Source organism: Alosa sapidissima, chromosome 12 (assembly GCF_018492685.1).
Source record: "Alosa sapidissima isolate fAloSap1 chromosome 12, fAloSap1.pri, whole genome shotgun sequence".
NCBI lineage: Eukaryota > Metazoa > Chordata > Actinopteri > Clupeiformes > Clupeidae > Alosa > Alosa sapidissima.
Window position 1 is genome coordinate 21,959,479 of NC_055968.1, and position 27,993 is coordinate 21,987,471.

General features: G+C 41.4%; 1 protein-coding gene and 1 long non-coding RNA gene across 2 annotated transcripts in view; one reads left to right on the plus strand and one right to left on the minus strand.

Annotated features, from left to right (window-relative positions):
- Window positions 1-27,993, minus strand: part of LOC121678330 (gamma-aminobutyric acid receptor subunit gamma-3) — a 113,216-nt gene that overhangs the window by 31,547 nt on the left and 53,676 nt on the right. Inside the window, exons 4-5 of the mRNA XM_042057788.1 lie at window positions 16,648-16,868; window positions 5,992-6,074 (exon numbers count right to left, since the gene is read on the minus strand). Coding sequence (XP_041913722.1) covers window positions 5,992-6,074; window positions 16,648-16,868 — 304 coding nt within the window. The remainder of the gene's footprint in view (window positions 1-5,991; window positions 6,075-16,647; window positions 16,869-27,993) is intronic.
- On the plus strand, window positions 96-27,989 carry LOC121678331. Its single transcript, XR_006021212.1, has 4 exons — window positions 96-158; window positions 5,950-6,068; window positions 7,959-8,049; window positions 27,807-27,989. It is a non-coding gene; the product is annotated as an uncharacterized LOC121678331 (long non-coding RNA).

Below are 27,993 nucleotides of genomic sequence, written 5' to 3' on the forward strand. Positions count from 1 at the left end.
ATACAAGTCAACTCCTATTTTCACCGTAGGAACATTTTAATGTAAAGCGATTTCAGACACCCCTATTGTGGACCGTACCATTTTTAACCACTGAGCAACTGAGCGAGAACGACTTCAACTTCACAAGCAAGTGTCAACGTTGAATGACAAAATGCTAGGTAAATTCCTTCAGTAGACTAAATTCAGTTTGCTGCTGACGTGCATGGGTAAATGTAAGTTGCTAGCTGACGTCTAGGTTGTTGAAGATGTGTTATTTTACAACCATTTATAAACGTGTTTTGTTCTTTCATCATGTCACATCTTCATACATTGAATTACTGGCTACTTACCTGCTACTTACCCACTGAGGCTAGTAAAGTGGGACTTGGTTAGTTACCAAGGTTAGTTAGCAAGATAGGCTAATTCTCTATTTAAATTAAGCTTTACATTGTGGTGAGGTAAAATCGATTGTCATTTCTAAGGAGATGAACTCCATAGCCTATGATTATTCTCATTTTATCTTGAATAAATTATTGTGCCCTTTTGAAATTAGTTTGGCACAGATCCTGTGTTTTTATATTAGCGGCGGTAGCCTATGCACAAGAGGGTCTGATGTACAGTAGCTAAGCCTAGGCTACATAACATCAGTGAAACCTGTGGAAACATAAAAAGACCCAAGTAGGCTAGGCTAAATAGTATGTGCTAGTATTTGAATTTGTTTTTACTTGGTTGGTATTGTTTTTACATTCTATTATTTCATATTTTTAGCTTGATAAATGTAGTTTCATCTGAGAACCCTGATACTATCTTAATGAAACCAGGATTTTATTTTATTCAAAGAGACACTATGAGGAGAAGGAAAGGGCACACAGACATCAGGCACTTTTTTGGTGCTAAAAGAGTAAGCAGGAAATATTAACACTAAGATCTACAAACAAGTACATTAAAAGTGTAGGTGCAGTTAGGTTTTATACACTGTTCATATGTGTTAAGGAAAGGGGTGCTCAGCAGACAGGCACAGGATGAAAGCCGTGAGCAGGCCGCAGGGAGACGACAGGATATATAAGAACGATGAGATATTCTGTAGCCTACTGATTATCAGATTGTCGCATGTTTAGACCTTGTGTGTGTTGCACAACACATGTTGCACTTGGTGATCACGGTGGGGATTGATATGGTAGTGGACCATGATGGTCATAGAAGAAGTGAAGGAGCAGTACCCCCCAATTATGATGGGGTAATTCGCACTCTGCGGTGAATTAGGATGCTATGATCAATGGTGTTAAATGCCGCACTCAAATCCAGAAGAATAAGGATTGAGACTTTGTTTGAGTCAGTAGCCAGTCTGAGATCATTGACTATTTTTACTAGAGCCGTTTCTGTGCTGTGATTTGATCTAAAACCTGATTGGAATTTTTCAAGGATACTGTTTTCGTTGAGGAAGGTATTTAACTGATTACAAACAACTTTTTCAAGTACTTTGCTCAAGAACGGTAGATTTGATATAGGCCTGTAGTTGCTCAGATTGGTATGGTCAAGATTTGACTTTTTAAGTAAAGGTTTCACAACAGCGGTTTTAAAAGCAGTTGGAAATATACCTATTTCTAATGAGGTATTTATTACCTTGAGAATAAAGGGAGCTAAGCTATCGTATACTTTTTTGAGGAATCTAGTAGGGATTGGATCTAAAACACATGCTGAGGAGCCGGTTTGAGTTATAATTTTACCAAGCTCAGATTGAGTAATAGTGCTAAAGGACCTTAATTTTGGGGGGCTATTTTTGGGTGTACTATCAACCATATTACTTGTGTTATCAATAGCCTCCCTGATAGAAATGACTTTGTTTTTGAAGAAGTCTGCAAATTCTTCGCATCTTAGAGAGGATGCCTGACTGAGTGTATCAAAAGGTGTTTGATGCAATAGCCTATCAATGGTAGAGAACAACACCCTAGAGTTTCCACTGTTTTCAGCAATTACCTTAGAGAAGTGGTTCCTCCTTTCATTCCGAATAGCTTTATTATAATTTGCTATTTTTTCTTTTAGAATGGCACGGTGAACCTGTAACTTAGTTTTTCTCCATGTTCTCTCAGCTTTTCTACATGATCTTTTTAGATCATGGATATTTTCGTTCATCCAAGGTGTCAGTTTGCTACAGGGCCTTTTTTTAGTCTTTAAGGGTGCCACTCTGTCAAGCAGAGCGCCTAATTCACGATTGAGAGCCTCTACCATTTGATCAATGGGATGATGTAAAATATCTAAATTTATGGAGTCTATAAAAGCTATGAACTGCTGTTCTGCTCTAATGTCCAAGAGTCGCGATTTGATTGCAATTTCGGGATGATTTTTTGGAGTATGTAGTACTATATTAAAAGATACACAATGATGATCAGACATATTTATATCATTTACTGATAAGTCTGTGACTTCTATCCCTCTAGAAATGACTAGATCGAGGGTGTTGCCAAGGTTCCACCACCTCGTTTGCCTTGTCTAATTGAGTGGAAGAAATTATAATTTGGGGGACAAGTTTCAACAAGAACAGCTTCGCTGTCTGAAGTCAGCCAGGTTTCAACAAGAAACAGAAAATCCTATTTTTTTTCACTAATAAAATCATTGATTGCAAAGGTTTTGGTAGTAAGTGCACCTATATTTAGTAAACCCATGTTAGCTGAAAATGCCTCTGGCTTTTGAGGAATATGCTGAGGTATGGAAAGAATATTTGTTAGGTTTCTAGTTTTAAATTTGCCTTTTCTTTTTACTATACGTTGGGTAGAAATCAACGTTGGAATAGAACTATAAGCATAAGTCATGCTATTGCATGAAGCAGCTTGATCTATGGTAGTAGTATTGTATGTTACCCTGCAGAAAACATTCTCAGACCCATCCACATGTATAATGCCATTCGAATCAATACCTGGGGGGCGTGAATCTGTAATATTTTCTACAGAATGTCAATGCCTCAGTAAAGGGCAATTTAGAGATTGGACGAAAGTTTTTTTAGAATGGAAGGATCAAGGCCAGGTTTTTTTTAGGAGGGGCTGGGCACTGGCTGTCTTGAAAAGGTCAGGGATACACCCTGAGGAAAGATAATTATTTAAGATTGATAGCAGACTAGGGCCTATAGCACTAAACACTTTTTAATAACTTTTTATTAACTTTTTTGATAAGCTTATTCAGGCTGAAAAGTTACAACACAGAGCTCCACACATTGTCACACAAACCAAACATTCAAGCACAACAACATCCTACTCACGACTGACCCAGAAAAGGACAATCACAGACCAGAGAACGGTCAGAAGGTTTATTCACTGGAGTAGCTAGCAATTTAGGAATACACAATGGGTTCAGAGCAGGATTGAGCTAACCATTTCAGCAAATTAGCCTCATAATGAATGATGACTCTGACCATGTATTTTGGAATAAAGAAAGAAATGAAAGAAAGAGACAACTTTAGCACTTCTTTCACTGTTAACATGGTATCAAGCTCTTGCTTTAAATCTTAAAGCAACACCAAAGAACTTTCCCTCTGTCGCACGCACGCTATTTGTTTATCCAGCATCGGCTTTACAAATAACAATGTCCACAGACAAGGTAGAATATGTTGCATGATTTATGGAAGTACGATGTATTGCGACATCAAACGCAAGTCAAATTTGTAGTTTCTTATGTCTCATTCCATCGAACTACAGATCCGCTACCCGATCTGGCAAACTTACATAGTGCGGTTATAGCCGATAGAGGGCTGCGAAGCGAATGCAGAAGTGCCGTTCACCCACAAGTTGATGAACCACTGAAACGATTTTGGAAACATTATTTTAAGGTACAAAAAACTCTTTGGTGTTGCTTTAATGTGTTAAAGTGTCAAATACAGCCAAGCAGGACTTACTCATTCAGGAATCAGTAAGGATGGCATGCACTGATGTCAGAGAAAGAACATGTTTACATAGAGCTAATCTGATTGAGAATCTCTGACCTTAGGCTAGTAAAACTGAAGTGTCTCTGTCTAGAGTATGGTGCTGTCTCTTTAATTAGACAGATCTATCTGAAGAGGCATTCAAGATGGAGCAATGTGAGTCTGGGAACACATCTTGAAGAAAGAAATCACCTCTTTAGTTTCAGTCTCATGTCCTGTTGGTTTTTGAAATAAAAAAAGAACAGGTGCCTATAGGTGTATCTAGTAGATCTGAGAATTCCTCTATTATCAGAGTGGCCCATGACTTAAGATGATGACAAGGATGAAGATGATATGAATACATTCTTCATTGGAATGTCGGTGACCTCCAAAATTCCATTACCTTTCTTTCAGTTCCCTTACCATCATGCACTGGCTGCTTCTTACAAACCAGCTACAAATGACTTTATCCCAAATAATACGCCACACTACATTAGCTGGAGTATATTGTTTGTATGTGGGTGTAAGAGCTCTGAAGGGGGTGATTTCCTTTCTCCCTTTGTCTCTTTCTGTGGAGGAGATTTACATTGCAACATGTCTGACGTGTCTTTTTCTTTTTCTTAGGCCCAATGTCCTCATTAAGAGACATTTTATGACACAATCCACATGCATTTGGTGTGTTTTTTTCTTTTAGGTGAGAGGCTTTTAGCTGCCTGGTCACTGGAGCCTACTAATGTGCACCGAAATGAACTAATGCCAGCAGCATAAAGCAACTGATTTTCCGCCACCTGCCCTGTCACGCCATCTTGGCTGTATGTTTTACTTTGGGGAGGTACAATAGAAATCCACTACAGCCCCTGTACCAGTCTGTTAACCATGCTATTGGTTGTTTTGCCAGGCTTAAATGTAAATTGGATTTGAATTTGCTGTGATGGATGAGAAAACTTCACTGCATCTGCAGCCTCCCACATTCTGTTAATTCCCTCTGCTGTTTATAAATCATTTAATTAAAGGCAGTGACTATTGGACCAGTTGCTAGTAAGTGATCACTTGCTATTTGACCAGCTTAGGAAGCACAGGGGAGAAGGCAACAGCTCCAACAGTAGATAGTAAAATGGCTTAACGATTCAGTCACGGTATTTTATTGGTTTCTAACAGACAAACTTAGATTAGCTCTGTTCTTTCAGTTAACTTTAGCTTATAGCATTAAAGGCACTTGCCTATGATGCAAATGTTTAAATTTGAGTTGACCTACCTGAAAAAGAAGTGAATCATTTGAAATTAGCTATACACAACATCATGCAGAACAACAGTTCATTCCACTGCTTCCACTACATTTGACATTTGAAGAAAAAAAGACTAGCATCTTTCTTCAACCTGAACCTTCATAAACAGAAAAACACCACACCTTCTTAACAATGCAATATAAATAAGACGGCAATATAAATACATATATGCTTTAAAGCTGAGGGTCCAAGGCACAGATCAAAGCACCTATGACTTCACTTCAGTGGTCCACACTATATCTGTCACATTTTGCTTCTGCAGATGAGCTGGTCAAATATAGTCTATATTTACTTCCTTATTTCTGTTGTTTTGATAGGATCTGATCAGGTAGTCAAGCACAAGCACAGCAGCACACATACAGTATAAATTCAATTCTTGCAAGTAAACCTATCTAATAACCTGTGAAAACATATGTAATATTTATTTTTATCTGAGTTGACAATGGCATGTCTACTTACTAAAAAAACCCCACAGTGTTTGATGTTATTTTTAACTTATTCTTTCTTTGATCCTCAATGAAGTATTGTTAAAACCTCTTAAAAATATATCATTTGTAAAACACTAGCAATAACATAACATCAAAACATATCTGCACCTCCACATTCTCCTCTCACACACAGAAGCAAAGGAAACTCTCTCTACTATGACATTTTATGTATATGGTAATACGTTCTCGGATCTCTTCAACTGCAAACAACCCAAACTCCACACCAGCCAAAGTTTGCTTATCCAGCAGACACCATGATGAATGCATCTTTGATATGCTTGACGTATTTTTGTATTTGTTGCAGAGAAAGAGGCAGAGATGATGAAAGGGCTCGAGCGGAACTCACAGCTGGAGAAGATGAGGGGGCAGGAGTGGGCATCCATGGGGAAGTTGTGCAGCTGAAGCTGGCACTCAGCGTTGATGGTGAGCCTAGAGAGACACAGAAAAACAGCTCCATGAGTTAGGCTACTACCTACCTCACACAGTGCAGTCACAGGGCTTGTAAGAGGCCCATCATGTCATAAAGCTGAAAATGTAATAACCGATCACATTAGGAGCATTTAATGCACACTAAGCCTGATTTGTTGGTGCCCAATATATAATATCTGATTATGATTAAGGACAGTTATCGCAAATATACCTGATGTGTAACGTCCCCAGGAGAATATACTTCTTATATTACAGACAGTTATAGAAAATAGGCAGGCCAACAGAGGGCCTGAAATGTATATTTCAAGTATTATTTGGAGTCCAAAATGGGTCCTAATATCACTGATATGTATAATTTTTGTGTCTGTGTGCATGTGTATGTGTGTGTGGCTGTGTGTTTCACCAATTGTTGCAGAATGTGGGAGGGAGAGAGAGAGAGAGAGAGAGAGAGACAGAGAGAATGAGAAAAAGAAAGAAAGAGAGAGAGACAGAGACAGAAAGAGAGAATGAAAAATAGAAAGAGAGAGAGAGAGAGAGAGACACAGAGGGCCCTATTTTCACAACGCAAAACCTGGCACAAAGCGGATTATCATCCCGATGCAAAGTTTATTACTATTTTACACTCAAGTTTTGTGCCATGCACTTCACTTTTATTAAGCTTTGCGCCCAAGGGTGTGGCAATTAACGACCTAAGGTGGCGCATTATCTAAAAATCGCTATCTTACACCATCTAAACAGCATTACGCCACTGACCAAGAAAAACCTGGTCTATAGCGAAAGATGCATATGAAGCACAGCTGAAGACACACTGTCACTGTCATCATCCTCATTGATTTAAATTATGTTATGCCCAAAACACACTCATGACTGATTAAGAAACATAGGAACGCCTTGTTGCGCCATCTGCCTGACGTTTGATAACGTTTGATAACAAAACCACTCCCAATGTGGACTGGACAATCCACTAAATCTAATTAAGGTATTCGCTAGTGACTATGCGTTTTAGATTGCTAAAATAGGATAAAATAGAATGTGTGAGGGTTTCCAAAATTGAGCAACTAAAGAATTGATTGTAATTATAGCACAAGTTGTGACTTAATATTGGAATATATTGCTCTCTTTACTGAAGATTAATCATGGGCGTATACATTTGAGAACAATCATGAAACCCTACAACAGATTCATAGAAATGTTATCATCAGGGACATACTCAGAGGTGGATTACATTTTGGAAACGAGTCTGAAATCTACCAGCTACTTTCGTATTTTACCACCATTTGGCAGGTGCTAATTTTCATTCCTGGACACACTACATGACATGGCTGTTAGTACATTGTAATAATGCTCTTAAGCAATAAGCCCCGAGAGGCCGTAGGTTACACTGATTTTTGGATTTTAGAATAGCTAAGGGCCGTTGTTACATACTATTACATTTTGTGGATCATTTGGAGCTTTGCAAAGCATTTTTCTTCTTTTTTCAATCTTCTTTTAAACATCCCAAACAAAACGTATAATTAAATGATGCTCAGAACAGATGTTAGAGATACAATATGGAGAGTGAGAGTTAGTGAACAATGTACAGTATCTTACCGCTTGCTTAATGAAGAGGGAAAGTTTCCTTAGTTTCATAGGAAAGTTTCTGGGCTCAAATTGTTCAAACTTGGAAAAAGTACACAGTACAAATCATAACAGATGTAACTTGGCATGTCTGTCCAAACCTAATCCACTCCAAAACCCAATTTTCCACTAGAGCACAACAAGACCTGCACATTACAAGAGGTGAAGGGCATGGTGCAAAAAAACTAAAACAGAACCTCTTGGCAGCCTTCGGAGGGCTGATACAACCTCTGCACAGACGTCTAACAAATATATCGCTGTTTGCAGAACACACTAGACAGAGGCCCTGGGACAGCTCTGTTTGAGAACTACATCACTTTGGGAGACATGGCGAGTCAAACAGGATAGGAATGAGAGGGTAAGTATCCGAGACAGTTCTCATTTGTTGGCTTATGTCTGACGGAGGACGGAGATTGGTTTTGTGTATTCCCCACACACACCTGTGCCTCACCTCACACCCCACAACATCGCGCTCCAGTCCCGTGAGACGGGGAGCACAGATGTAGGCCAGTGACTGCATCACAGGGAAATGCCTTTGACTGCGACAAGGAAAGTCACATCACAGCCTGACTGTACAAAACAGCATGTTACACACAATGTTGAGAGCAACGGAGAGGTTTTTCTCAGAACTATTTCGAAGTGAGTTTAAATCCAAACTACAAAGACTCTTGGAGCATCCTGTCCTCCACCCAATCTTGCAATGCTAGTGAAAGTGAAACTTAATTCACATAGCTGTTCCCTGGCTCAGATCTGCTCCAAAATGTCACGGGTTCCTCTTTGGCCCACGCTACACCATTCCACCAAGTTGAATAAAAATGGGTCCAGTAGTTTTTGCATAACCGTGCTTACAGACACAAACAAACAAACCAATAACAAGTTCCCGTTCAAAGTTATTTCATTATTAGCCTGACGTCGTTATACTCAATTCTAGTCAGAATTTGAGTCTGATACTGCTCCATTGGGATATGATTATGGTGCGTGTTTCAACTGATACAGGGGTTCTTCTTCTCCAAATGCCTTCTTCTCCACAAATGCCTTAACATTTTTTTCTGGTTATTGCGCTGTAAATATCTTGTACAACAGACGTGATAGCGAAATCTAAATGTCTACCTTTTAGCAAACAGCGTTTTTGTAAGGAACAACCAGGAAGAATGAAACACTTTTTATTTAAATGTCACTTACAAAGACATCGTACCATGCTGAAAGCTGATGTTTTGTCACTAGCAACCTACATCTGTACATCTGTCTTCTGTCAAACACAATTGCATTTTCAGCTCTGAACAAAACCGTTCAGGAGTTCTGGTCCGAACTGTGACTCTGAACAGCTCTGGTTCGGGCATAGTTGCTCCACAAAAGAACAAGTCCAGACCGAACTTCCCGACCTCAAATGTTGTGGGCGGGGCTAAATACGTCTAGCATCCAGGCTAGCACATTATCACACAATAGTAATTTAATGTGCTGTTACGACAGAGGAGGATTGGTTATGCTTGGCATAAGCTACACTGTCTAGGAATCTAAACTGGGAACCAGTGCCAAGACCTGAGAACTGGAGTTATGTGCTCTATTTTCTTTAGCTTAACAACAAAAAACATAATAACTAATAAACATAATCTCCTTGGTGGAAGGTAACAATACATCAACATCAGGTGTTAAGACTGTGACTAACGCCAGGGAATAAATTATGAGGATATCTGTACAGACAATCTAAGATGAGAGTGTACAGAGCCCTGGCGCGAGGGAGCATCCTCATCACCTGAATAGCCTCCATTGTTTATCCGAGCTGACAACAACGCCAACGAGAGCAATTAATCTGGAGCATGGCATTTCACTGCCCCCCTTAATCATCAACTACCACTGGTGGGACTGCAGAGTCCATGAATATTGATTCCTAATGTGCCTCTGTACTGAGGTGTGTGTATGTGTGTGTGTGTGTGTGTGTGTGTGTGTGTGTTTGTGGTAGTAGTGGTGGTGGTGGGTCGCTGTTTTTTTTAATACTGTTTGTTCCTGATTGGACTGTCATGAACTTGCCTGTGAGCCTGAATGCGGGGCCTTCCTGTTGCCAAGGAAATGCTTGGCAGAGCGTTGGAGACAGGATGACAAAGTTGCTCTGCTCGGCTGTGAAATCTCCCCTGGTCCAAATAGCAGATTTGCATCCCCTGCTTCTCAGGAAACAGGCTGGAGCACCAAATAGGCCACTGTCTTAAGTCTCGCTCAAAGAAATAAATTAACCAAGACGCACTCCGCCAAAAATACATTCCTTACGCTGGAGGTGAGTTTCACTCTTTTTTAAAAGTATCTATTTTTTCTTGTGATTTGGCTTTCTGTTAACCAACACAGAACAAGATTTTTGTTTGCAGTGGTTGTCAGTGACAGGCGGCTTTTGACAAGGGCCTTCATCAGTGTCAACCTTGGGAGAAAGTATGGAATGCATCTTTTTAAGAGCTAGAGTTTTGGCATTGTTGTTTGAGCTTGGGGCAACATGCAGACAGACAGAAGACCGCAATGGATTTTATTTTTTATTTTTAGATATGTCTGTCACGTTTTTAACTTTTTATTTTACTGAGTATACAACACAGAGGCTATAAAGAAGCTTACAGCTAATTTCTTATGAAACATTGAGTCGGAGTCAAAGTACAGCATAAATAATACGTAAGAGAACATTACCATAAAGGTGTCTCAGCACACAAAAATAATTGATGGAATGGAGATAGGATGACTCCATAATGAGCGTGGTGGAGGGATGCTAGCTTGCTTATAGCACAGTAAACAAATCCATACACTTGTTTTTGCTACTGTTCTTCTTACTGATGTGAATGCAATGACACACATCAATCTCATCAATCAATTAGCTGTGAACACTACTTCCCATTGTTGCCATGGCTACCACTACAGACTATATTGATATGGAACACTGATTATTAACTTAAAATTATGGACTGAATCTTTTTATGTGTGTGCCCTGTTATATAAACATAGCAGACATCTATGTGTGTGCTGTTCAGAATTCAGTATTTTTTTTATATAAACGTAAATGTGTCTGTCCGTGTTTTATATAAACGTGCATGTATGGTAAATAAGTAATTTCAAGGCCCACCCCTCACTATCTAATCCCACTCTTGGGTAGTGAAACAATGTATATAGCGCCTCTGGCTTCAATGGAAGGTGTTAGCTATAGGAGACATTTCAGTGATCCTCATGAAACAGGTGCATGTTTCTCCTGCTCTTTTTGAGGGAATCTCAGTGTTCTAGGTTGTGCATGTGCTCCTAAAATGGAGAAGGATTAAAATATTTTTCAGCTAGAACTAGAGAGGCATTTGGAGTGTGCCGACCTCTGTCTGAGCCAAATGCAGTATCTCATAATGTTAGTGAAAGTAAAACTTAATTCATAGAGCGTTTCCCTGCTGGGTCAGATATGCTCAAAATGCAATACAAAATGCTACACTATTCCACCAAGTTTCACAAAAATTGGACCAATATTTTTCTTTAATAACCCTGCTTATTGACACACAAACCAACAAACCAACAAAAAACATACCATAGACATGCCAATAATATCTTTGTTAATATACAGTAGGGCTGTGCAATTAATCGAATTTCACATTTCAAAATTTTAATCTCAATTTTGGCTCCAAACAATCACAAAAATAGTATAATCGAGAAAAAACAATTATTTTGCCACATTCCGTTAAGAAATAGGGTTTTTGGAAATACATACAATTTCAACTCATACAGCGCCCTGATTCCCGCTGCTTCTTTAAGCCCCACACTCGACACGCCCATCCCCTCTGTGCACAGGCCACTCAATCGTGAGAAGGAAAACGAATCCAGGCACTCCAAAGGTGACTGAGGAAGGTCCACCCCATACAAAAATGTGATATATGGCAATATATGTAAACTAGATGTACCGCAGAGCGGTACAAAATATGACCGCCGCCCAGTCCAGCACATTTTTTTCACAAAAATAAATCACGCTGAAAGGCCTATATGATTCTAACTGTCTCACTAAATTGCATTATCCACACTCAATTCTCACTGGTATCTGCTAGACAACAAGTACCAAAACATGATTAGTTCATAGATTTCACATGTAAAATTGATTTTATACAACCCCACCCCCATCTTGCCTGTTCATAATTCTGAGAAATTCTTGAATTGTGTGCATGTGTGCGTGCACACGTTTATGTTTATGTGTGTGGGTGTGTGTGTGTGCGTGCTTGTGTGTTTGTCTGCGTATGTGTGTTTGTGCATGTGCATGCATGCGTACATATGTCTACTGTGTGAGTATGTGTCATACGTATGATTACTGTGAATGTATGTGTGTGCGTGTGTATCTGTTTATGCACATGTGTGCACATGGAATGGGTTAACATGACCCCTGGAGGCAAACATACGGAAAAAATTGGTCATCCTAGGCCCTACGGTTCTCAAGATATTCACAGAAAACTGTGTCTGCCCTACCCTCCTTTCGGGGGGTCCAGTCCAGCGGGGGGGCTACAGATCAAAACGAAAAACGATGGTTCCATGCTATCCATGTGGGGTTACATGCCCACCAAGTTTCGTGTACCCCGGTCTTTCAGTGTCCCGGGAATCCTTTACGGAAATTTGGACATGCGAAAAAGAAAAAAAAAATAGCCCAGGCTACTATGCCAGCAGCACTCTTGAGGCGTCGGGGAGTGAGGTTTACCAACGTTCCACAAGCACAGCTGAGCTAGCTGGCATCCGTTACACTCACCCCCCTAAACCTCACTCCCGATCCGGGTCACGGCACCAATGTAACCTGTGTTGTGTTGAACACAGATTCAGCCCTGCACACGCCCGGACTCGAACCCGCGAAACAGCAGCACCTTGGATCGGGAGGCGAGCGCGCTGACAATTGAGCCAATAGCCCAGGGTACTGGCTCGCATGCCAGCAGCACTATTGAGGCGTCTGGGAGTGAGGTTTACCAACGTTCCACAAGCACAGCTAACATATACACAAACTCCATTTATTTATGAAGAAAACAGCCGCTGGCGCCAACTCCCTTCACATCTGCTTTCATTATGCATGTCTGCGATATTATTTACATACTGTCTCACAGCAGCAACAACAAAAAACAACATAGACAAAACTTGCCCTATACACTATACAGTTATCTACAAAATGAGGACCTCCTGTAAAGTTAACAATAATGGTTACAACACATTAAGAGGGCCTTGCTCGCCCCTAACGGGTGGTAGTGACAGGATAGGCAATATGCTCAATGTCAAAGCATTATGCTACTGTGAAACAGATATCCTGAAGCATGGACTACAGAACCAGCCTCAATTCATATGTGCATTGAGAGGATCACAGGAAATAAGTTGAATGAAGTTTATAACTAATGTTAAGTTAGTTTTTCACAAGAAATTAAGATGAATATCAGTTTAGTTTTAAGACCTGTATGTCTCCCAGTGATTTCACTGCTATGTCTGCCCGTCCCATCACTGGTACTTTTGGGGATGATTTAAAGATGGTAAACAAGGTGTATGTGCAAATCTTGCGTAGTTATCAACTCTGCTTCTGATAAGCCTGGGAGTTGTCCAGATAGCAGGCATGATGAATGGTTTTGAATTTGTGGCTGTGAATCTGAGTGACTTAACTCATTGAATGCCAAGCTGTTTTCGGAAGCTTTGTCCTAGAGTGCTAGCCTGGTGTTACCATCCTACGTACTTCCGGCCAAAATTTGATTTCAGCCTCGCACGTAGTCTGGCCCAACCCACATTATGCGGTTCGCGTACGACCGCGCCAATCAGCGAACAGTTGAGTGATGACGCGGAACTTGCCTGCCGAGTTGCTTGTAGTCCAGCGAAGCTTGTAGTTCAACAGCACAGCAACAATGGCGACGGAGGAAGAGACGCTAGAAGCTATCCGCGAAGTTGTTGCAACTCTCGAGGGCATCACACAATTAAAGCAGGAGCAAGAGGCTTGTCTTGTCAATTTTATAAATGGCAAGGACATATAACTCTCCTTCCAACTGGCTTTGGGAAAAGTTTGATTTATCAGATGGTGATGGCTAAACCTAAACGCACAAGTGTACTACGTGCATCACTACTTATCATGTTTTCAAATAAACGTTTGCTGCTCGTTATTCTCCCCGCTACTCTCAAATTACCTTAACAAAATCAATGCGGCATAGGCCTACTTAAGGAATGGAATGTTAGCTACTAGCTACCCTACCGAGTGGGGCTCAAGGCGAGGCGGTGTGTCTTGACGTGAGCTAGCCGGTTACCGAGCGGAGCTCAAGGCAAGGCTGCTGTGATTGTGCTTGACTGGGACTAGCGGTTACCGAGCTGGGCTCAAGGTAAACCGCTCCGTGTTTGTGTTTGACAGAGGCTAGCCTGTGGCCGAGCTGGGCTCCAGGCGAGGCTACCGTGCTTGTGGACAGTAACGTTAGCCAGTCACCGAGCGTGGCTCAAGGTGCTTTGTTTTATGCCGAACAACTGTTAGTTTAACTGAGCAAGCTCCAGATTAAATAACACGTAGGTCGTCAGTACAATCCAATTTATCTGAGAGTGTAGTCTGAACAGCCCGTGGAGAACAAAGTAAGCTCCGACGAAGTCACCGGGCTGCGTAGAACAACAATCGTCTGATAAGCGGCGAGAAGAGATAAGAGGGAAAACTGGCGTGTGACAAGAGCTGATATAATCTCGGCGATGTGACGCTTTTGGTATACAACTCTCGGTCTGTGGCTGGCGCAAGTTAGAGATATATCCACTACGAAGAGACTGCCCTGGCGGTCAGGTAGCCTGCATACTAGCCAGCGGTCTGTTTACTACTGAGAGCAGAAGTGGTAAGCGTAAAAGCCTGAACTCCGGCGCACAGCACGTCATTACCAAATGTTGCTGATTGGTTAAGGGAACTCCAATGATTCTAAACCTCAAAATAAGCATCCGCCCATTACGGAGACAGATTATTATTACTTTGTTCCAGACTATATGACAAAGAGAAATGTAGTCACAGGCGGTAAGGACCAGGCTACTAGAGTGCCAGCAATCTAGACCATTGTTGATGATTTTTGTACAGCCACAGCATATTCTGTGTTATAGCTATGAACACATACAATGGCTCGTTTAAAAGGTGAGACTTTAAGCTCTCAGTGGGTGCAAACCGTGTATTTCTACACGCCTTTGTTCCTAAGAAATCCTAAGATAAACAGTGGCTAGTTTTCATCAAAATCGCTGTTTTTTTTCTAGAAATGGAGATATAACGTCTTTCATGAAATATGAAGTGTTGCCTGTAAACTTTCCGGGAAGTGATCAGCGAGACCTGTCGAGACTGCCACCTAGTGATAGACCCACGAAAATGGCCTGGTTTTGACCTGACATGCATGCGTCACTGATTCGACCCAAAGCGGCAACCGAGTTATGATAAAATGTCTTATGATAAAATGATCGTGCGTTTTCATGAGTTTTCGATCGTCGTATATTTAATTTCCATTCATCACAGAGTTCCCAAAATCACATATAAGATGTGTTAGAGTGTCTAGTTTCGTAATTAAAAAAAAAAGCTAAAAACATAATATTACGTTTTTGCCACTCAACGCATGGGAAGGAAAAACGTAATATTACGTTTTTGGCACTCAATGAGTTAACAGTGCCCTCTCCCTCTGGACCATTCCCAAAAACACGTTCGGCCCCTTGCGCTCCAGTGAAGTTGTCCCTGTCTGTCACAGCATGTACAAAAAATGTGTGTTTATTTATGAGGCTTATGAATAAGATCAGGCGACACATTAGACTGGCTGAACTTTAAGCGGCCTTGTTTGTGCTAAACTTTCCCCAGCTTAACTCAGTGGCTGTGTCACGATGACAGGGCTCTTCGCTGATCCATGGCATACAGAGGCCACGATGAAGTCACATTTCACATGTCTAAGCGCTACCACAATCTGCCAGTTCACCCGAGGCCAGGAGCAATCTCTGGCAACAAATCTGGGACTCTTTTCCACCAAAGGCATTTCAGCAAAAAGATGATTGAAGATTTGTTTATCCTGCAGCCAAAAAGGAAAGCGCTTCCCATGGAGCCGGTGTTTTTTAATGGCTTCCACAAAGGCTCAGAACAGAGTCGAGATCTGTCAAACTTTATAATGGCCAAAGCTGTCAGGAGGTTGACACCTGTGCTCATATACCCCACGAGGGAATCTTTAGTGACATTCTGATATCAAAGTTATTAACAGCTGTGACAGGGACAACTTTACTGTTGTTGAACACTTTGATTTGTTTTAGCAAGTTTGTCTAATTTTAACTTTAACTGACAACATTAAGAGGGTGAGGTAAAATAAGAGGGCCTTCATGGACAAAAGAGCTTGTCACTGAAATGGTCATTGATATTCTTTCAAAAAAGTGCCATCTGATTACTTTTTTCATTTGGATATTAAAACAATCCAATTAAGCAGACCCCTTTTGTGTTCTCAAGAGGATCAGTCACACCAACAGTCAAGGCGACGGATTAAGAGCTCAGAAAGGGCCGGTCCTGAGAACAGACGTCCCAGATGTCTCATTAAGGGCCATTTGTAGTTTTTTTAGTTTGCATCTCGTCTCCAAATGTCACCTCTAATGTGTTAATATCCCCTAATTATAAATGTAGTCCTCATGTGAAATCGCTTCTGAATGATCATTTATCCTAATGTTTTCTTTCAAAAGTTTTGTAAACAACAGTTACATTTGTAGAATGTTGCTGCTTTTAAAGAATATTGAACAACGCTTTCACAAAGTTTCAAATACATTATATTGTTTGTGAGTAATGGTCTGTGGTTAGCATACGCAACTATATCTCACTTTTATCTTGTAATATTCAACTACAATATTCTAGCTCAGTAATAAAAAAAAAAGATAAATCAGACACACTGACGCATGCATGCACATGCACACACACACACACACACACACACACACACACAGGCACACAGGAACACAAACACACACACACACACGTCAAATTTACCTCAGTGTGTAGAGGATCTTTCCATCATTCCATATTCTAAGGAGCTGATTAGGTGTGGTAATCCAGTGAGAGTCTGCATTCTTTGAGTTCCTGAATATGGTGTCAGGCAGCCAGATCAGACCCACCATGTTGCTGTTCAGAGTCAATATTTTCATTGTGCTGTTGTATCTTAGTCGACTGTCTGTCCACGTCTGGGCGAAAATTATGTCGATTTGGTACTCCTGCAACAGAATCACAAAAAGAAAAAAAGAATCAATGAATGGAGTGCTCATTGTTAGTGGCAAGACAGGTAGTACTGCCTGGATCTGCATTAAAAACTCCATGCCGATACACAGAGCAAACCGTATAAAAGTCCAGTGCATCACCAAGCACACTGAGGTGTCAAACTGGTGCACTGTCTCGCTTGGAATAAAAACAGTAATTTCTATTGATTACCTGCCAAAATGCCTGGACAAAATCCTCATATTTTCAGGTAATATGTTCAGGCATTCCTGGGTAACCCTCAGCTCTTATTTGTTCACAACACTGTTACAGAAGTCAGGCAGCACTAATAAGAGATGACAGGGCAAGCTCTCAACGAGTGAGGAGCATGGTGGTGAAAATCAAATCCATGGATTTCAAACCCATCCATTTCCAAACACAGGCATCTGCTCCAGTGCTTATAAGAGCGAGGTACCAAATCAGAATGTGTTTAGGATCCATCATTTCCTGAATCACTGCAATTAGTTCAGGTCAGACATCACGGGCCAGTGACAAACATCATTGAATGTGCATAGGTGTGCCAATGTGTGTCAGTGACACTTGCACCCAAGAGCAGTAAAATAAGGCATCAAATCTGTTTACCACCTGATGTGGCGATGATGTCAAATCCGAGCTTCAAATGCCAAATGTTAGTGTCAAATCATTGACAGGGGAATCCTCCATTACCCCAGTTCTACATTTACAACTCTCAAACGATAATTTTTATGGAACATTCCCTGATGTTGAGTTGTATGTAGAGTTGAAAGCCAGTGTTAGTAAAACCAATTCAATGCTCATTGGTTCTATTTATTGCATGAGCAGTATTGACCATTTTGACATGTAGAACCCAGTCTGCTGGATCTAAATAACTAAACTGCATCTGAAAAGATTGTTAGCAACACCACTAAGTAAAGTAATAAAGTTGGGTAAGGTCAAAGCAGGTTGATGCTAGCCTGTCTCCGCCCGTCTACGTACTTCCGCTCAATTTAATTTCGCTTCAGTCATAGACTGGCACAGATGTGCTTTCCACGGATTTCTCGTGTAGAAAACCAAACCAGCGAACCACCAACCAACCAGCAAACAAAGGGTGTGGCTGAGAGCACTACGTTCACTGTAAGTTGCAAGTCTATCATTATCGTTGCGTCCCCCCAGGTTAACATATGTCATTACCAAACGTTGTTTTAAGGAACTCCAATGATTTTAAACTTCAAACAAATGTCCATCCATCACGAAGAAGACGTTTGCCAATGACGCCTGGCCAGAATCTTTGCACGAAGAGAAGCGAATTGAAGAGTCTGGTTTACGAGGTTAGGTACATATAGATGCAACCTCTTGGCGTGTAATCCACATAAACATGTGGTTTAACACTGACCACGTACATATTTTTCCTACAATACAATCTTCCCACCTGATTATGCACAATTGACATATTATGAATTCATATTACATAATTAGCCATATATAGTTGCTTCTGCTGTACTGAAACCGATCAGATTTGGGATAAGTCTGTTCTCTGTTCTATCCTAAAATGGATAAAAGGGATCTGTAGATGTGGTTTAAGGGATTTGTTTCGTCGCTGGCTGTATCCCTATTCTCACTGTGAACTTTGTGAGTCGCTGTGGGACGCATACACATGCTCCGCCAGCCTCCGCCTGCCCGTGTCAGAGAAGTGTTGCTTTAACAGAATCTTTTCATTCAGGATTTCGGAGGTGGATCCCAGCCAAGTGCGCTGATTTGGACAGAGGTCAGGATTAGCTTTGCGTTGCTGTAACAGGGATTATGCGTTTGAGAAGGGAAGACCCAGAGTAAAAAAAAAAGAGCAAAAAAATGAAATAATGCACCACACAAGTATTTTCCCAGGCCTTGAATCCATTTGAGGATTTAGCAGGTTACAGTGTCCATCCGATCATACCAATTTCACAGATTAGCAGAATGGTGCCTGGCTAGAGGCCATTGAAACTCTATGCCACATCCATCCTGCTTTGTGAAATACCCCCCCCCCCCCCCAAAAGAGGCACGTTGTGGGAGGGGAGAGGAGACAAGAGGAGCCCGGAGTGGCTGTTAATAATGTATCACGCTCAGGCACCAGGTCTCCGCCATCCTGAAGTGACTTGTTAGCAGAGGACCCCGGCTTAATCACACTGAGCTTTTACCAGAGCGGGAACATGCCGGGGATCTGGGCCATCTGTTCCGGACTCTTCCGCTGAACGTACATTTGGACGACAGGAGTCTCAGTGCACACCGCTTGTCTGCTGCCCAACGTGCACTGAAGATAGGTCAGGGACAGACAACGAAAGAGACAATGAAAGAAAGAAAGAAGGAAAGAAAGAAAGACAAAGAAAGAAAGACAGAAGAAATGGCATGCCAAGGACAGTCATTTTACTCTACCCCCTTAAAAGCAAATAGGTTATTTGGATTTTGGGAGCTCAGGGTTATTCTCTCTAAGGGTTATGCCTCAAGGACATCTCAACACAAGTTCCAATAATGGTATTCCACATGCATTTCAGCAGTGGGTGTATTTTTTCTTCATTAAATCACTTGCAGCTTGGTCTCAAAATGTTTTATTGATTTCATTAGTGTAGAGTTGTGATAATGAACACCATTATGGTCTACTTTGTTGTCCAAGCTGAGACCTTCAACTGGATTATTCTCTTCCTCAGTCTCACCCATTTATATTTAAAGACTGCGTTTTTGTTTATTGTTTATTGTATATTGTGTATATTTTGTATTGTTTCTGGCCTATTACACGTTGTGTATTGTCTATATGTTGTGTTTTGCATATTCTCTAGCCTATTTTGTCTGTATTGCTAGAGTGACACCATCGGCTGGAACTACACAATTCCTTGTCTGTACCACTAACTCACTAACTGATTCTGAGGTATTTCACAACGGGTCTACTCCGACTACAATACAGTGTATATACAGTATTTGCAACAACCTAGTTCTTGGTGTCACTTGCTTGGCCTTCTGTTGCTTGAGGAACACTATTTGTGGTGTATTTCACAACATACTGTAAGTACTTCATGCAATGTCAGTGTCAGAACAATGACAGTAACCTCAAGCTTTGCTTCATAAGAAATGTTAAAGGAACAAAAGATGGACATAAGACTTCATCGGCCCCACTGTCTTAAGCCATAACTTTGCAAACATGTCCATTGTTACTATGTCAATTTTGTGTATGTGTGGATTATAGAAATGTCTTTTAATTGGAGTAAAATGGAATTCCCAACAGCAGATAAGGGCAAATAAGGCAAAGTTAACATATTTATAACTCCAAACAAAATATTCCTCCATATTTTCCTCAGGCAAAATGATTGACATTTCATGTGGCAGTTTAAGTCCTGAAAACTGAATGTGCACATAAATAGGACAATTAAAATTTCCATTTCAAGCGTACGCTCTGATTAGAACTTCCGGTCGATTCGATTAAAATGTGTGGATGCGTCAGAAAAGGTCCTCGCGTGTGTCCTTATGGTAATACTAGGTACAGACAACTAATGGTCTCATTATTCATGCAGTCTTTGATGTTTAGACTGGGCCCTGAAACAGTGTCCAGCTAATTTACTCTTGCCAGTCCCTCTGTCTGGCCTCTCTGGGAGTTGACCCCTCAGTTGTATTAAACCCAAATGTTGGAAGGGATTTCAGAGGACTAATTACAACCACTGGAAATTCTCTGATGATGTCAGTGTACATCCAGTCAGTGACTCCAAATGAACATACTCTGTGAGCGTGTCCCAACTGCTCTGATGCCTGCTCTTTTGCTATCAGGGAGTGCTGCTGACTTATGACAACCTTGTCAGAGCTGTGTTTACAGAATGTTTTTTGATCCTTTGCAATCAATGTTTTCCCATGCCAAAATGGCAGATGCAAACATTATTGAACTGCAGAGTATTTTTATACTTCAAACCATATGAGACAGCAAAACAATGCCCTTCAGTGTGTGGTTTCTCTGTCCGTTGTCCAGTCATAGCCCTTCAGGATGAATAGTCGCTGTCACACATATTGTTCTGTCCACGTGTCCTAAAACCGGACGTCACATGACCTTTCTATATCAACGAACAGCATCTTTTTGCCACCCGTTTTAATTTGGCTGCAGTCCGTGGTCATAAGGTCATGACAGCTTAATCACAGTCTTTTGTGTGAGAGGTAAAAAAAAAGGTGAACAGGAGAATGAGGACAGCACTTCTCCCCAGGTCAAACAAGCATCCAGTGGAGAGAGAGAGAGAGAGAGAGAGGAAAAAGGGGGGAAAACAGAAGTGCAAAGAAATAAGATAAACAGAACTAATTTGAGCTGAAGCCATTGCAGCTGGGCACAGATATACACAGACGTTGGCTTAAATAAAGAAGGGAGGCAGCAAATACAGTCTGTTCTGCTCTTCTGCGTTTTATGATGCTGAGCTGACCTTCAGGTTCTCTCCCTGGAGTTCCATTACGGAAGAGAGCGTTGCAACTTTCTTGTCTTAACTTCTGAACGAAGAACAAACCCAAAGTTGAAAAACCTGCCCTAGTTTTCACAATGAGGCGATATCTCTGCTTCTCACATGCCTGATTGTTCCGGACTGATACAGCATGCGTGCAAATAAACAATATGTTTTGATTATTTGTGTTTTTGAGCCTCAAAAAGTTGAAGCCAATAAGGTCACAGTTCTCTCCAGTATATTTGCTTTTGTGGGTGAAGAAAAGGAAATGCAAGTTTATAAATGGCTATTGTAGCCATTTTGAATGCATACTTTGAAGATGGTTTCTTTTAGCTTCAGTTAATATAGCACAATTCATATACATGCTTGGGTTTTAAATAATACAAAAAAAAGGCCTACAATTGAATGGATAAAGAAGGATACAAAACTAGTGAGGGGGCAGGGGCCACATAAAGGAGGTGGTCACATGCAGACAGCACTGGGTCTGACCGATTTCTCCCAGCATGCCTGGCGGCCCAGTTTTGTGGCACTAAGTGAACATATGACGTGTGACCGGGAGCTGACATCCCCAACGTGGGGACCTTCCCAGACATGCCTCTGCCCTGGTCATGAATACTTCACCACAGTCATCCCTGTGGACACAGCGATGTCAAACGATTTAGAAAGACTGCACTTCTGGCCATGTGAGACACACGATTTCTTCAAAATTCAAGTCACAGCATCTCACTGTTTCCAAGCCTTTATCAGCTGAGGATATTTTTCTGCTTTCTTTAAAAGAAAATGTGTAGGAAGTGTGTAGGAATTTATTCGGCAATATCATTGGGGTATTCAGTAAGGCCTAATTTGAACGTTCATTCACAAATTCTTTGTTCCGCCTGAATGTTCTGACTTGAATCATGAGTCCATTAGAAATGAGGCTGCACTGCAATAACCAGAGAATGTGTTGATACAGGAAACATCAAAAATTACCTAAACCATAGATTTTCTGTTAGTTCAGTCCCTAGTGGAATGCTCATTCTTAGAGTGTATTTTACCTAAAGCCCATTTAATTTACTGCAACATAATGATGACTACTGTAGGCCACACTTTTATGTTGCAGTGAAATAAACTATAATATCAGTAATATATTTATACATATTCTCAACCTGAGGCTGTGTCGGTCCATTAAATATGCAACAGAATATAAGCAAGTACCGGTAAAGCACTTACCAGCTACTCAGCACTTACAGAAATGTAACTCATCAAGATCTTCCCACACTCTGCACGATATACGCCAAAAATAACCTGTTTTTTTAAACAAGATAATTATTTATACATCCCCTGACAAATCCACCTATTCAGTGTACACTTAGATATATTTCCTGTAAACAGGAAGTTCCCTGCTGAGAATGCGTATGGAATCCATTTTCTTCCCCAGCATGAAAAAAATACTAGTTTCAAAGGCTTTATTAAACCAGTAAATATCAAACTGACAATGAATGCGAGAGAGTTTAACAAGAAAACAATATGCAGATTTTTATCTTTAGAGCTGCATGATAATGGACTGAAACATAACAATTTCCGAAAAACAAACCACCACTGTAATAAAAATAGGGAAATTAAGAACAAATGTGAAAATGAGATGCAATCATAATTTCCCCATGTTCCCTGCATCCATAAAACTCTGCTCCAACCCAGCACAATGAGATTTCCTGCAACTATAAAATTCTATTTCAGAGTGACATGTTCCGTTATACAGGGTTTTATTGTGACCAAAAGCGATATTTGTCATTACGGTAAATGGTTTAGCTCCAGTTCCAGAGTGAGAGGAATCATTTTCCAGCAGATTCCCTGTCATCCGAGATGACCAGGCGAGCTCATAAATGATTTACCTTTCCCAAAGCCTGCTGCAACGCAGGCCAGAATGGATTGACTGGGAAGATACGTCAATAAGCAGCAGCGGCCACACATGTCGTCTCATAACACTACCACCATGTTGCTGTGCCATGCACAGCGCTTGCTTTTGATTTGTGTGTGGAGGTTTACATGATGTAAATTAAAGGCCTTGTGCTATCCATCATCTGTAAAAGTGGGACGTCAGATGGCTGAGAAGGGGAAGGGGGGAGAGGGGGTAAGTCTACAAAGTGTTTTTGTAGCTAAGGGCAGTATAAGTATATAGCTGTACGTATGTTTTGTGCCTCTAGCCGTGACAAAGATTATGACAGATTTGTTTGGTTATTATGAACTAAAAACAATACAAATGCATGATGACAAAAAGACATCCTGAGGAGACAGGTTGTAGAAACTCATCTTGGTAAACTGAAGCTGAAAGAAACCATCTTCAAAGTATGCATTCAAAATGGCTACATAAAAAATCTTTCCTACACAAGGTTCCTCTCCCCCATATTTTCCATTCATCTATCACTGAAAGTAATGAAACTCACAAAAGTAAAGTAATAAAGTAATATAACCTCACAAGGAGACACAATGTCTCCCACAGAAAACACTGTTGCTTCCTCTTGAAAACATCCTCCACTCTTCTTTATAATCATATAATCATCTTCATAATCATCCATATCTGTACATTACACATGAAATGAATACTGTAATCTATAGGTGATGGAACACTGCAGCACAGCTTCAGCGTGTCAGTCCCACACTGCAGAAGAGGCTATGGCAGTCAGATCACAGAGAGCCTCACTCCTCTCCATGGCTCTCTATCTAAAGGGGGATGTGTTGCTACTGCATGCCTGTAGTTTAGAGAGCAGCTAAGCTTGAGAGGAAGGGGGGATATTGAGAATGGCGTCTGATGTTACAGTAGGAATACCCCAGGAGTCACGGGAGAGAACTCCACTCCGAGAGCCTCTTTCAAGTGAGGAGCAAAGTGCTTACTCGGCTATTTCACGGTGAACCTTAAGTCCCTCTCTCTCTCCCCCTCCCTCTCATCGCTCCCCATACTTCTCCATACTTCTCTCTATCTTTTACCCTCTTTTTCCATGTTTTATCTCTATCTCTCATTCCTCTCCCCTGCCTCTATCTGTTCCTCACTCATTTGCACTTTATTTCTCAATGTTTTTTGTTCCTTCTCCTTTTCCCCCTCTCCTTCCTCCCTCAATTCTCTCTGTCTGCTCCTCTCTCTCAACCCTGGTAAATAGATTCCCCATGCTCTCTCTCTCTCTCTCTGTCTTGCAAAGGCTTTGTTTATCAGCAGGCATGACGTCAGAGAGGCAGGCTCTCTCTCTGATCAACTGTCTCTCTCTCTGTGTGTCTCCCTCATTGGCGAGGGGGGCAGAGAGAGCACGAACACACCCCGATTTAAACTAGGGCACCCCGTGAGGCGTTGATGCTTTGCCAGATAAATGTTGGCTCTGTGCAACTCATGCAGCAAACCCCCCCCTGGCCCCGTGCAAACCCCGAGCCCCAGCCAAACAGATCTAACTCTGCTTTAACTGGCAAGCTCAGAGGCATCCCCTTCTGTCCTCCATACCAGGGCCCCGAAGCCCCTGACTGACACGGAACCACAGAGGCTTCCAATCAAACCGTGCTGTGTGCATATACAGGCTGCAGCTCCTGCAGATCCAATGCACTGTTGAACTAAAGAGGCAGTGCATTGGCCTAAGCTAGTTATACTGGAACCTAGAGCATGATGCCTCAAACATACAGTGGGCCTCTCATGACTGGATGCACTATAGCTGAAGTGCCTATACATTTATAAACCTGTGGCAGAGTGCGGTGCAGATAACACTGTAATGTTATGCCGTGTTACTGTTGAGTTATGGGTTTCCCATAGGGTACACATACTGACCTATTTCGACTATCAAAATTGCATGCGTTTAGTGCATTTATAGGGTTCGCTTTTGCTATTTGGACGGTGGTAGTAATCAGTACACCAGACACATGGTTCAAAAGGGTTGTTCTTACTTTTCTTAATTAATCCGGTTTATTTATTTATAGGTGTATTTCAGGTGTAACATCCATTACACCAATGAGTCTGTACTAGGCTAGCTATTGAATTTGTAGGCAACCACTAAACGATCACTAATCACAGTACTGACTGACAAGGGATTACAATCGAAAACATATAGGCTGAAAAAAAAAACAACAACGCTCACCCCGATAACATTCAAATGACTGACAAAGAATCCTAAGCACATTCATTCAAGCACAGCACAGTCTTTGCAATGCATCACCAGGGACTGGTTGCTAAGGTCTCGCCATAGGTGCATCAGACTAGTTAGATTTCTTGACAGTACACTCTCAAAATAACAGTGTAATACCGCACATTTCACTTTAGACCAGGTTTTCTTGGTCAGTGGCGATATCATTTTCAGAGTCGTCAAAATATCAATTTGGGATCATGCGCCTGCGCCTCGTTTTTTCCATTGTCACACCTGTTCATTCAACGATTTGGACGCAAGGTTCATTTTCGGGTGAGACAGTGTGCACCCCTGGCAGCATAATGATAACTGTGTTGGCCACAAACTAGCAAACACAGTTGTGTCGTGCCTGGCGCCACGATGTGCCGGGTATAAGACAGGGCTTGATGAAAGGCATCTGCACGATCTGCTAAATGAACAGATGGGATTGTTAACTTCTGCTCCAAGCAGTAAGAGGAGCTATGAATTTAATTTCTTGAAGGGTTTTCTCCTAAATTTCCAAGTCGTGTCATGCTTTTTTGAGCCGAGCCTTATCATCAGTTTCTATTTAGTCCTCTTTGAATGTGATGTTAATGTCATCAAATGCATTTAACCATGCTTTGCGAGGCACAACTCAGTGTCTGACAACATGTGATTTCATATGCATGTCATGACAATAAATTCTGCCTTAGAATGTCAGGCAATATTAGAATGATTAACTGTCACAGCTGCAGACTAGGGTTCGGACCCAAATGCACGACAAGATGCTCAACAATGAATTCACAGGAACACAGCAACCATGAGAAAACACAATGATGAAGCAAGGATCATGACAAAGACAGGGACTTACTGTAAATACATCAGGAAGGTAATCAAAGGACACAGACGATAGGGCAAAAGCAACAAGGCAAAGTGAACGCAATGCACACAAGAACCAAGCTAAACAACTAATTCACTAGTTCACCCATTGGATTGCTTATAGACTAAGTGGAGAGAATAGCAAGTTTGGCTGGGTAGCTGGCCATGGTCGTGGGATGCCAATAGTGGGGATCACACATGTGAGTCCGCTGACACCCCCTATGGATAAGGGGTAATTTAGAGCTTAGAGCTAATAGTGAAATGGAGGAGCAGGGGAGGAGGTGGGAGGCTTTGCAACTCCAGCGTGACGTGATGGGCAGTAAGGAGGGTTTTATTCCCTACCAACGTAAGTGGGGTGAGTGATGGCTGTGGCTATGGTCTCCTCCCAAACTTTGTTTAGAAAACATTATTAATTAGGAAACTAAACAAGACTCAGGTGAGGGGCGGAGACAAGACACAAGGAACAAAGACACATGGCAAAATAAACAAAGGAACACATGGTTGACAAGAACTCAAACACAGGGACAAGAAGTAAAACCAAATGACATGGAAAACAGGAAGTGAACAAAACCCTCTACAAACTAAAAGACCCACAAAAAAAAAACACTAGACAAGACAAAACCTCAAACCGTGATGATGACGCCACATTTTTCTAGCGTCTGGCACCTGAGTCTGGCACCTGACAATACACTAATGTTTCCCTCAGCCCGCAGGGTGGAGGCCAATCAGCAAGGGGATGACGTTAGTTTCACAATCAAAACAGTACTAGCAACACCTGCAAACAACAACAAAAAAATTGCAATCAGAAGAATGTGTACTATGTGATTGTGATCATTTACCATGACCTGCTCATCATTTCAAGTTTATTTCCCCATCACTGACAGACAGAAATGGCCGGCACACTGAAACTCCCATCACATTCCCTTAGTTCACTTTCCGAGAACAGCACACTATAATCTACCAAAGCAATCTAAAAAACAAATAACTCTGACACACACAACCGAGTCATTGGTGTGAAAACAGTCATTTACACAACAGCAGTGTGACAATGTGGCACCAACGCATGAGCTCTCGGAGTTGAATTGAACCCCCCCCCCCCCCCCCAAGTCCTCTCTGATGTCTGCCGACCAACAATAGATACATTAAGGTGTCAGATTATGGTATAAGGTGAGAGTGATGCTGGGTCAGATGAGGTCCATCAGGGCCAGACCTGGGCCGAGCCCTCTTAAAGACACGCCGGCACCGCTGGGGGTGGTCACTGTCTTCCACCCCTGCACAATCGGGTGGAAATTAAACATGAGAAAGGAGTGACCAGAGCCGTCTAATGTGTTTAATTCAAAATGAAATTGGGAGCATGCAAGGTTAACCAGACAACTCTGCATGCACAAATCGATTTGCAACTTAATATTTGCCATTTCCCACCTACGGCTTTTGAAAAGAGCTCCCCACCACTGCTTTCTGCTGTGTACCAGTAATTTAACTACGCTTTTTTTGTGTCTAACCACAGCTATTGTGCTCTTTTTCAAAGGAACTTCATGTCCGTGATTGCTTGGATTTCATCTTCTGCTGAATATGTACCATTGAATCATTTATCATCCTTTTTAACATCAAAAAGGAGACAGCAAACTAAAAGGTAGTGAATTTAAAAACCCTGCGTTAACTTCCACAGAGTGCTTTATTTCTCAGCTATATTTATGGAGCACCTCAAACCATGG